General features: G+C 36.8%; 1 protein-coding gene across 1 annotated transcript; it reads right to left on the bottom strand.

Moving 5' to 3' along the window:
* Positions 1–1,923: 1,923 nt before the first annotated feature.
* Positions 1,924–11,034, bottom strand: snrnp48 (small nuclear ribonucleoprotein 48 (U11/U12)). Its single transcript, XM_062992093.1, has 9 exons — positions 10,815–11,034; positions 8,892–9,005; positions 8,742–8,802; positions 8,140–8,220; positions 6,069–6,254; positions 5,230–5,351; positions 4,935–5,029; positions 2,883–3,029; positions 1,924–2,403 (listed from the first exon to the last, which is right to left on the bottom strand). The coding sequence occupies exons 1-9, from the start codon at positions 10,962–10,964 to the stop codon at positions 2,343–2,345; spliced, it is 1,017 nt and encodes a 338-aa protein (XP_062848163.1). The 5' UTR covers positions 10,965–11,034; the 3' UTR covers positions 1,924–2,342.
* Between the last annotated feature and the right edge of the window lie 1,491 nt (positions 11,035–12,525).

The raw sequence follows: 12,525 nt of genomic DNA, 5'->3' as shown, positions 1-12,525 counted from the left end.
GGGTGACAAATACTTGAAGCTTTCCTAAACACACAAAGGCAGGGAAGACTCTGAAACACTGTGAGAAAAGTAAGCTGGAATGAAGAACAAAGGGACTACAAAATGGATGAGTTTAAATGAAGTGGTTATGGTTCAAACTGCTAAGCATGGTGGGTTTTAATGGTTATGAATCAATCTTACATATTGCATTACACAGTATGAACAAAATTAAGACTTTAAGCTAGATCCTCAAGTTATGTAAAATGTAATTGGAAAAATGGGGGGGGGGGGATTAAAAAGCTTTGAAAGTACAATAAACAAAGTTATTGTGAAACAGCATAAACATCAGGGAAAAGATAGTCACTGTCTACCTACCTAAAATCATAAATACATAAACTAGTGATTATTGATATTATTGGAATTCTGCTAAATTTTATAGAATAGAATTTTCATTTTAACACATACACAAGTACAGTACAATGAAAGGCGTACATTTTTTCTGGGGTCAGAGCACAGGGTCAGCTATTGTACAGTGCCCTTGGAGCCAAGAGAGTTAAGGGCCTTGCTCAAGAGCCCAACAGTGGCTGCATGGCAGAGCCGGGATAAACCCAAAACTTTAACCGCTTGGCTATCACTGTTTCTAGCTCATTTGTTATATCTGTTGCTACACATTCTTGGTAAGTGAGACAGTAAGGCTAATCTGTGGTCCATGCATTTTATGCTGACAAAAAAAATTATAACATCACACCAAACCTAAAACTTCAGCATCAACACTCCCGTCTCTGTAATTCTCAAGTTAAATCATTGTTTAGATGTGTTAAATACACCTGTACAGTGATATGTAAACTATTATACATAAAATATATCTTTTTTTCATTATCATCCTTATTCTCTTTGCCCCGGTTAGTGTCGCAGTGGGTCATAGGGAAACCCTGGGTGCAAGGCTGGAATACCCTGTAGAGACACCAATTCATGGCTGGGCTTCGACTATCACCCCTCCTCAGGCAAAAGCCAAACATGTCTATATAGACACCCGGCCGGCTAAAAGCACTTCTGAAATTTAAACCCATCTAAAATTTAATGTCATTGGTGGTGGGTTTGTGTGATAGACTGCTGTGCCACTAGTGCTAAAATACATGTATGCTTATCTTTTTACATTATAGCATGGGAAAAAATTTTTCGGTGCCAGTCACACTACTTGACTTCAAGTCAGCAAAAGAAATTGACCAATTTGTGATCGAGTGGCTGGTATTATGTTAATTATCTTTAAAAAGTTACAAATAAAAAAAAAATCAACTGTTGGAGACTTTAGTGTCATGTATTTAATCACTCAGTATTTTGAAATATAAAACCGAATAATAAGTCTAAATTTATGTAAAATTTTCTTAGATTAGGAGAATAATATACTAATGAGAAATAAGTTTGCCTAGGGCTTGGGTGGTGCAGCAATCTACTGTATTATGCTAGCCCAACACCACTGAGATGCAGGATCAAATCAGGGTTGTGGATTGATGCCCAGGCAAGAGCATTCCTGTCTTGAGTCCAATGTTTTCTGGTGAAACCAGACCCGCAACCCTGATCAGGACTAAGCAGTTCATGAAAATGAAATTAAAGTTTACCTAGACTTTGCAAATGAGGTACTTGAGCTTTAAACTTAAAGCTACTTGGAACTACAATCCTTTTCAGTTCTTTGTTAGGCTAGGGGTGAACCAGAACGGCTGCCTAGCATCAATTTGAATGTAATAGTGGAGAGGCAGCCAGAGGTGGGGAGCCAGAAAAATCACACACATTATATAGAAGTTCCAGCTCTGTAGTTTTATTAGTAATTTGTAACAAATAGCGCTCAAAATACTTGAAGCCTAAATTCACTAAATGCAAAGTCAGACTAAATTAAGACTTGACGACCTGCAGACAACAGTGGTAATGAGACATGCACACAATGGATCTTGAGGACATATTGCAAGCTTTATTTTTATTTTCCTTTGAACAAAATGTTAAAAGCAACAGTTTAAAATTCACAAACTGTACATCATGGGTACTAAAAACCTAGCTTTATGACTGCATGTTCCTCCTGTGCCAGAGTGGGTTTTCTCCCAAATACTCAGTTTGCCTCTAAAACATGCAGTATGTGAATTGGCTACTTTTACTTGACTAACTAAGTGTGAGTGAATAAATGTACAGGTTAGCGTCCCCTTGCAAATCCTTCTTAAAGGCCAGTTTTTTAAGTTGACACCAGATTATCACAGCCCTGATCAGGGTCAATTAGTTAAAACAAATGAATAAATGAAACTTTATGAACACAAAACAGTGTATATTTACACAGTAATTTCAAACCTACTCCCAGCTATTTACACACAAACACTTTATGATCTAGACTTTTTCTTTTTCTTCTTGTGATGTCTCTCTTCAGGAGACTGGGAATCCCTGCACACAAAAATAAAGGACAGCAAATTACATTTCATTACAAACAGAATAATGTGAGGTCAACTATTATTTGATTTTTTTATCAATATTCTATTCTATTTATATATTTTTCCCCCAATTTTCTCCCAATCTAGTCGTATCCAACTCACATTACAGTCTCTACTGCTCCCAAAAAAGGCAGGTTCATATGAGGATACGTATCACATAGAGAAAGCCAAACACAGGTATACAATATTCCCCGTCTCATTGTGCAGGTCCCCTCAATCAGCCAGCAGAGGTCAGAATTGCAGCAGTAATGAGTAACAATCTCACCAATCATAATCCATATAGGTTCCGCCTGCTGGCAGCAAAGCTGAGATTTGAACTTGCAAGTTTAAAATGTAAATATAAGTAAATACTATCATCATAAACATTGTAATAGTGTGTAGACTGTGCATAAAACAAAAAAGCATATATGTATGTTTGTTTCTGTGGCTTACCTCCTTCTGTTTTTGCTGTCTCTATCTTTATGATGCTCACGACTACTCTTCTTGTGGTGTTTGTGGCGAGAGCTGCGATCTTCTCTGGAATCTGCACGAGACCCATGCGAATCAACAGATGCAGAGCGGTCCTCATCTGATGTCCTCCTGTAGTCCACAAATAGCAGAAAGACAACAATGTCAACACAGTTTATATAAACTTCATATTATTGCATTTTATATTTAATACAGGAAATTGTGGGAGGACAAGCTTACGCATGTGACAAGGACAACAGACTAGGGATGTAACGAGTTTGCATGGTCTCCCCGTGTCTGCGTGGGTTTCCTCCGGGTGATCCGGTTTCCTCCCACAGTCCAAAGACATGCAAGTGAGGTGAATTGGACACACTAAATTGTCCAGGACTGTGTTCGATATAATCTTGAGAAGTGATAAACCTTGTGTAATGAGTAACTACCGTTCCTGTCATGTATGTAACCAAAAGTGTAAAACATGACGTTAAAATCCTAATTAACTAACTAACTAACTAACAAACATCCCTACAACAGACAAATACGGTTATGACTTTTTGACATGGCCATCAAGCCTAAAATTCAACTTTAAATATTAAATATTAATTTTGCTTTGAATGATAAAACATTTGTAAACTTGTTGATGCAAGCATCATTATAAATAAACAGAAAAAACAGACTGATGGTTAAAGCATATGACATTTTGCAGGACAAATTATCTGTGCTCTGACAATCCAGCACTTGGAAAACTATTTTTTAAGTTTGGCAACCTGGATACAAAATATAGATTATAGAATATTACGAATAGGTGCACTGAATGGCTTAATAACAATAATCATATGGTACATTTTATGCTTTGGCCATTACAGTTACAAGACTTTAATTTAGGTTTTAGGAGATTTTGGTCCAAAATGCTGAACAGTGTTTCACATAATAACAACTGAATTACAATGCTATTGGAACAATAGTATTTTATTCCTCCAATAAAATGATTGCCTTAACGCATATAGAGCTTTTTGCGTCATCAGGTGGCAAATTATGGAACTGCATTTCCAACGAATAAATCCTTAATTCTTCACCAATGTCTTTTCACAGCGGATGCTTCTTTATTGTGTATAGTTGCAATAGGGAATATTCAACCCCCTCGCCTTAAAAAGTATGAAGGTGACGTGTATAGAATTAAATACAAATATTTAAGATGTAGTCTCACAAGACAGAAAGTAATATTTAGTCTTTCGAGTTGATTTGATGAAAATAAAGCAGTGCAATAAGTAAAGAAATGTGACGTATAGTTAGTTCCAGCTAATTCCACAACAGCTGTGCATGATCTGTATAATCTAGTGTCTGATTCCATATTCAATGCTTGAATAGACACATAAGCATAAGAAATTACACTGCAATGACACAGCAAATTATCGGAGATAGCTGGAGATACCAATATCGGAGAGAGACAGAAAAAGACTGAACAAGCTGATCAAGAAAGCGAGCTCTGTCTTGAACTGTCCTCTCGAACCGGTAGAGGAGGTGGGAGAAAGGAGGATGATAGCCAAGCTGTCATCCATCCTGGACATCACCACACATCCACTACATGAGTCTGTAGGAGACCTAACAAGCTCCTTCAGTACCAGACTCCTCCACTCCCTGTGTAAGAAGGAGCGCTACCGCAGGTCCTTTATTCCCGCAGCCATCAGAGCTTACAACAATAATAATATATAATAATATCACTCATTCCTAATCTTTCATGTTGGGTGTAATAACAAGTGCAATATGTAACCTATTCACAATAAGTGCAATAACTTAATATATTTTGCATATTTTTAATGTATATATTATTTTTTAGATATTTTATAGAGTAAATAACTACACACTGTGTGCAATATTTTTTACTTAGTTGTATTTCTTGTATTCTTGTCTTCATACTGCTGTAACAAGTTAATTTCCCTAGGGGGATCAATAAAGTCTTATCTTATCTTAAATTATGCCCGACTTGCATTAATTCTACAATTGTACATTGTTATTCCCAGTGACTAATTTGCTGTTTACCTGTGAGAGTGAGATGGTTTTGACTCTTCCTTTCTCTCTTCCAGCCACAGTCTGGACAGCTCTTCAGAGTGGACATCAATTACTTCACGTATAATCTAGAGGATGCAAAATTACATAAATATGACTACAAACCACTCCAAAGTCCACAAATACCATCATCTCTAAAAGTAAGTCACTAACAACTTGGTGCTTTTACATTTATTATAGGGACATTGTGTGTACCAAAATGTATTTGTCCCCATGCTGCAACTTGGCTATAGGTTACAAAATAAGCTATGAACACCTAGATACTAACCTCAGTGTATGATTTCTTGGTGATGTGAACATTCTTTGCTCTGTATGACTGCCGGCGTCTCCTGTAGTCCCTCATTTCGGCTAAGACCTCGAGGTGAGACTTTGGACCATTACTGTCATCACCTAAGGGTACAGAAATATATACACTATATGGACAAATGTATTGAGACACCCTTTTAATTTATGTGAATGTATGTGTTTTGGCCACATCAATTGCTAACATTTGTAATAAATCAACTATATAAAGGAAGTTACATGCTTCCAACTTTGCATCAGCAGTTTAGGACAGGCCCTTTCCTGTTCCAGCATTACTGTGCACAAAGCAATGTCTATAGAGACACGAGGAAAAGCTTAAAGCTGGTTTAAAGAAAATTCAGAGGCCAGCATATAGCCCCGACCTCAGCCGCACTGAATAGCTTTGCAATGAACTGGAACATCAATTAAGGCTTTATTGACCAACATCAATACCCAGCCATACAAACGTACTTTTGACTGAATGGGCACAAATTCCCACAAACATACTTCAAAGTCTTGTGAGAAGACTTCTCAGAAGAGTGGCTCTTGTTCTAGCTAAAAAAGATCACATAGAGGTCACTATTTTACTAATACTTCTTTTTGAAATGTGATGTCCAACAAGTGTGTGGTCAGGTGTCCAAATACTTTTGGCAATACAGTGAAAAATGTTCAAGTTTCCAATTTACAAATTAATTGTAATTCTTTACAAAAGAAAGAGCAGAAATACAAAGAAAGTACTATGCTAACTAAAATTATGAATTATACACTAAATTAAGATGGTATGAAGTGTAATGAGTTGTGAATACACATCATGGATGTTTTTACCTTTATTAAGCTTGGATACAAGGTCTACATAAAGATCCTCATTGCTGGACGCCTGTGCTTTTGCACTCTGCTCTGTGGCTTCCTGTACAACATAGTCATACACAGCCAATCGGTCAGCGGGTGTGAGGTCACATATTGCTCGCTTGTGGTTCTGAGGCACATCTGAAGGTTCAGTGGAATAATCCCCTAAACACAAAAAAGGCTAGACTTTTAAACATGCTGGGACACAGACTGCCTTTAATATGCTTCCAATCAAAACAATTACATAAGAAAAATATGTTTTGTAAATGTGGTAGATAGAGTAACATAGCAAATGAAAAAGGATCTTGATGGTAAAGTAACTAAATTACAAATACACACAGTTGTACAGGCGAGTTATATAAGGGTAAATAAAGGCTATATAAGGGTTGCCAAATAAAAGCATAGATCAGCTTTATAGCTCTGACTGCTAGTACTAACATGAGCCAACATAACGACATCTGAAGAGGCAAAACAGCAGGTGACAACAACAGTGCATGTTGTGATTTATACAAAGCTGGAATTTATGGTCAAGCTGCCGTTCACATTAACTTTAATGACAAAAGAAAAAAACTGAACCAGTATGCACTGATAAAAGTCATATTGTATGATGAGTAAAATTTTAAAAACATCTGAACAGATTCATTTAGTGGGTGCCTTTACCCATATTTTCTTCCTTTAAAAATAGGGTACAGTGCATAATTCAAAATAGTATGGACAGCCATTTTTATAAAAATATTAGGTCTGATGATTGCTTTGCATGGTTGTGTGACAGCCAACTAGGACAGGGCAAATCTACAGGATCAGGTGAACTCTCTGACACTAAAACCTGATTCAAAATTGTTCTTAACTTCTATGCTGGCCTCAAAATAGCTTGAAATGCTAAGGGTGACTCTACTCATTAATAGGTTCTCGATATTGATATATTGTTGTGTATTCATTTGTCCAGCTCTTGTAGGATCCCGTAAAATCCTAAACACAAGTGACATTAACATTCCCAGCAGGTAATGGGAAATCATTATCTACATAGAAACTCTTGGTTATTTAAAGTATTTATTGTGGATAACATATCCTAATTTAAAAACGGAATACAGGTGTCTGTTTCGTTTTCAAAAGGATATTTTTAAAAGGATACAGCAAGTATGAGTAGCAATTTATCTTGAGCAGACAGCCTCTAATACTCACCCTTGCTACTAGGAAAAACATACAAAACAAAGATAAATTACAGTATCATTTAAAAAAAAAATTTGTATGGGGTCAACTTGGGATTAAATGTATTAGGTAGGTATACACAATCAAAACTAGCCACTAGGTTGCATCCCAAACAACTATTCTGCACAGTGTACAAAAACTATTTAGTAGAAACTTTGTTTTGGTTTAAGAAGTGTGTCAAATATACAGCAAATGTAAATGTACATTAATCATTTGGGATTTTATTAAAAAGTCTCTAGGGAAAGACAAGGCACACATACTAAAATTGAATTCATATCCACCTGTGATCAAGGCAAGCTAGCGTATTTTATTAGCAGGTGGGTTGCTAACTTTTTTAGGGCAGCATGAAGACATGGTGATCTTTTCTATGTAAAGAAATTTGACCCACTGCACTCTACATGTATTTTATTCAGCTGTGTGTAACACAGTAACAGTGGTTAGAATTTAGATTGTTACATTTTATCATTTAGCATGACAAATAAATCAGCATTTATTTTATCAAACGTAGTTCAGTTGTAGTGTTTCACAATTACTAGTTAAGGGGAACTCTTAGCAAGCTTATGTTGCTATGAGACATGTTAGAAGTGTACATGTTTTCTATTTTGTATCAGTTAACTTACACTGATGGACTGTATGTAAGAACATCTTTGATTTAAAGTAGTCCATAACAGAATGGTGCACTGGTGCATGCCGGCCCAACATTAGTTAATCATTATTTTAAGTTACCACTGTACAAAATTTGCCAAAATCCGAGTATACTCATTGCTGTAGAAAAAGTGTGTATTTTAAAAATCTGTGCTAATGAAGAAACAGTTCAGTCTTTGGTTGTTCTGGAACTTACTTTGGCAGTAGTTTCCTGGTGATTGAACAGAAGGGGCACTTGCTTGGGCCTGTAGGATTACTTGATGCTGTGTTTGTTTGTCTGTTCGAAGAAAGATCTGATTAATATATATGAACATGGATTCAGAGCTGTAAAAAAAATAATAGTAAATAAGAATTTAAATACAGGCATGATGTCCAACGTCCAGCCAAGGGCTAAATGCTTCCTGAAGTCAGATCTCACCCGGCTTGTTTTACAGCTTGGTAAGGCACATTCATAGCTATTCATTTTTAGATTACCATTCTTAAATTTTATTAATCCTATATGTTTTAAAATAATATATTATCCAGGGTTTAAAAGAACATGGTGCTTAAATGAAAACATTGTACTGTTAACAAGTCTTAAATACAATGTTTAAATTATAATGTTTAATAATACAATACTTTAATCATAACTCTTTGTCCTACTGAATTAAAATAAAATAATTTAAATGTTATTATCCATATGTTTTTCTCATCTAGCCCTCTTTAAGGTTTGGACATTCTCTGGAATATGTATTTACTGCACACTTTTATCTAATGTTTTTTTGTCCTCTCTAAGTGAAAATAATAAACACAACTCACCCAATTTGATGCTAGGAATATTTGCTCTTCCATAGCAAAATGAAGGATCGTACATCTCCGCCTAAAGAAACACACATACACAAAATATTTTAGCATGCAGCACATGAAGGTAATGCATACTGTAAAATTAATTCTTAACAAATATTTCACCTGCTCCTCCTTGGAATATTTTAACTGGCTAAGCAGGCAGGTTGCTTTGTGATTCTCCATGCTGCTAGATGGAACTGTATGGTTCATATCGTAAGGACAAACCTCCATCGCCTCCTGTTACAAAGAGCAGACAAAAACATTTCAGCCGAATGAATGCAGGACACGGAACAGCAATCTTGTGTATGCATCAGTAGCAAGTATAATCATGCTAAGGTTCCAAGCAATGCTAAAAATATCTGCTATTATACATGCTTTGTCAGCCTTAATCCACCCTCTCTCTTTTAGAAAAGGGCCACACTTGACCTGATATTAGTCCTAACAGGATTGTTCAGCCTTTTTGTGATTGGTAGGAACTAAATGCCTAATTTTATAGATTTAAAAAACTTGCCATTGGCATCTTTATTTAAGTGGTCACTGCAGTAAAACTAATGTAAGGCTTTGATCATGTGACTAAATATTCATTATCAGACAACAGAGAAGTATCTACTGGTTAAGACTTTGCTCCACTGTTTGTTTGTTTTTTTCCATGATATAAATGTATCACACGTTACACCAAAAACTGTCATGAAAATAAAAGGTTAGAGACAAACTTTTCATCTAGTTAGTGTATGTCATGGCCCAGTTTTGAAACAACCATGAGCATTTGACCTAATATTTGTTATGACTATGATTCATTGTACAGTGTACATGTAATAAATTAAAATTTTATACACATATATGCAAGTTTTTTTGTTTTTTTACTTGACAAAATCTGCTTGGTCCAAACATTCATTCATTGATTTTTCATTTCCTTTTTTTTTTTTACCACCGCTTTATCCTATTAAGGGTCGCGGTGGGTCCAATTTACTGGGCGAAAAGCAAGAAACACTCTGGACAGGTCGATTGTCCATCACAGGGCAAACACACACACACACTCAGTGGGCAGCACTGTCGCCTCAGTAAGAAGGTCCTGAGTTCTATCCCCAGGTGGGGTGGTTTGGGGTCCTTTCTGTGTGGAGTTTGCATGTTCTCTCCGTGTCTGCGTGGGTTTCCACCGGCAGCTCCGGTTTCCTCCCACAGTCCAAAGACATGCAAGTGAAGTGAATTGGAGATACAAAATTGTCCATGACTGTGTTTAACTTTAAACTCGTGAAGTGATAAATCTTGTGTAACGAGTAACTACCGTTTCGGTCATGAATGTAACCAAAGTGTGTAAGACAACGTTAAAATCCTAATAAATAAATAAATAAATCACACACATACATACACTGACTTCAGGTCTTTGGACTGTGGGCAGAAACCAGTGCTACCCACCTAGCCACTGTGCCACCTTGGTGTAGCATGTTCTTTAATGTCATTCAGCTCTGTGGCATGGTATTCTAATTTGCTGTTAGTAATTCTGAGTGACTGTGGCATGTGATGTTTGTGTCCATATAAATAGGGCCAGTTTGACTGAATTTATTGCAGTTGTAGCCTAGCGGTTAAGGTACTGGACTAGTAATCAAAAGGTCGCTGATTCAAGCCCCACCACTGCCAGGTTGCTGCTGTTGGGCCCTTGAGCAAGTCCCTTTATCCTCAATTTCTCAGACTGTATACTGTTACACCACTGTAAGTCGCTTTTGATAAAGGCGTCTGCTAAATGTAAAATGTAAATGTATTGCTATAGGAATAGTTTAACTGCAGATATTACAAAGCACGTAGGACAGCTGCCCTTTGCCAACATTAAAAATAACACCCAAACAGTTACTTTATAATGAATTACAAGCTACTGGAACATGTGTACCACAGTCAAGCCAGCTTTACACTAACTGCCAAACAAAAGAGAATTATATTAACAAACCATGTATGGCTTATTAAAACATATAATGTATAACACAAGTATATTTCCCTGTAGTTAATGAGCATTGCTAGCTTCCTAACTACAAGTTAGATATTAGCCTCTACCTGCGAGGACTGGGGTTGCCAGTCCGGACTCCATCCCAGTTCCTCCAACACTTCATTCAACTGTTTCCGACATTTCTCTGTAAACTCACTCAGCTCTTGCACATTTTGTAGCCGATCCTGCACCGCTGCTGAAGAAACATCTGCACACATTTCTGCTCTGGTTCTGGTACCACAAACAAAACAACCTACTCACTCATTTCGACTAGCCAGATGTCTTCCTCTGCTGGTAGATACATGCGGTAGTTGGCAATTCACTTAGCGCATTGCTGCCATCAACTGGACTAAAGTCAAACGCATGGCATATTTTGGTTAGCATTAGGTGCTATTATTTAGCCTCATTATTTTGCCCAGTTATTACTAATTTAGCCTACGAAGTTTATGGCTGTGCTATTTTTGGTTTAAGACTGGATATGCTCATTGTCTTTATGACATTGTGTGACTTTTACAAACATTATACACTGAATAGGGCATTAATCATGACACACTCACCTATTACAGTGGACCCTTGACGTACGAATTTAATTGGTTCTAAAGGGCTGTTCTTAAGTCAAAATGTTTGTTAGTTAAACCTATTTTTCCCATAAGAAATAATGTAAATAGATTTAATCCGTGCCAGACCTCCCAAACCACCCACTGACCTAACCTTTCTAATGTCTTAAATGGTCTTTTTTGTTATAAATACAAGTATATTTTCCCTTAAATCTTAAATGATAGAATAGACATTCCTGTAAGCAACAATAATAAACAACAATACACAGTAGTACTGTACAGTACATAAAAACACACACATCACATTTCAGTACAGTACGTGTGTCTTTTGGATAAAATGTATCTACCAGAAACAACAATAACTCTCATATTTCTCTATTATTTCCTTCTTTATTTCAATAGTGTTGTATTCTGTAGGTGTAATTGCATGAAAGAAAGAATACTTTACTGAGCCGAGTTCCTTCTTCTCTCTCACTCACTGTCCCCTCTGTCTGATACACAGTGATAGCTACTGGCAGGAGTAATTACACAACACAACAAAAGTAATAGATTTGTTCATTTTCTCAGCACTACACTTCCTCTGCACATTCTTTGGGGACATTTTAACATTGAATTTTATAAAATATAAAGAAAACACCGGAAAAACACCATCCGCTGTCCGAATGTTCGCTCACTGTGTATATATATAGAGAGAGAGGGTCGGAATGAACTTGTTCGTGACGTTAAGTGTTTCGAGAATTTCTGTTCGTAATCCGAAATGTGTTTGTACGTTAAGTTAAAAAAGATCGTTCGTAACCCAAAATGTTCGTATGGTAAACCGTTCGTAACTCAAGGGTCCACTGTACTTCACTGTAAGGGAAAATGCTGCCACACTGAATTTTCACCTTGTGTCCATTAGGGCTTGCTTGTCTTGTGTAACCAATCAGAGCCTACGACCAGGTTGCTTGTTGGGTAGCACTGTTGCCTCACAACAAGAAAGTCCTTGGTTTGCTCTGGGTCCATTCTGTGTGGGTTTCCTCTGGGTGCTCTGTTTTCCTTCTACAGTCCAAAAACATGCAGTCAGATTAATTGGAGTCCCCTAGGTATGAATGTGTGAATGAACTGGTGACCTGTCCAGGGTGTTTTCTGCCTTTTGCCCAGTGAATCGGACCTACCACGATTCTAAATAGAATAAAGCGGTGGTAGTATTAGAACTTTAAGTAAAAACAGATAGTAAGTGATT

The sequence above is a fragment of the Trichomycterus rosablanca genome, chromosome 3 (assembly GCF_030014385.1).
Source record: "Trichomycterus rosablanca isolate fTriRos1 chromosome 3, fTriRos1.hap1, whole genome shotgun sequence".
Taxonomy (NCBI): domain Eukaryota; kingdom Metazoa; phylum Chordata; class Actinopteri; order Siluriformes; family Trichomycteridae; genus Trichomycterus; species Trichomycterus rosablanca.
This window is presented reverse-complemented; position numbering and strand designations above follow the sequence as displayed.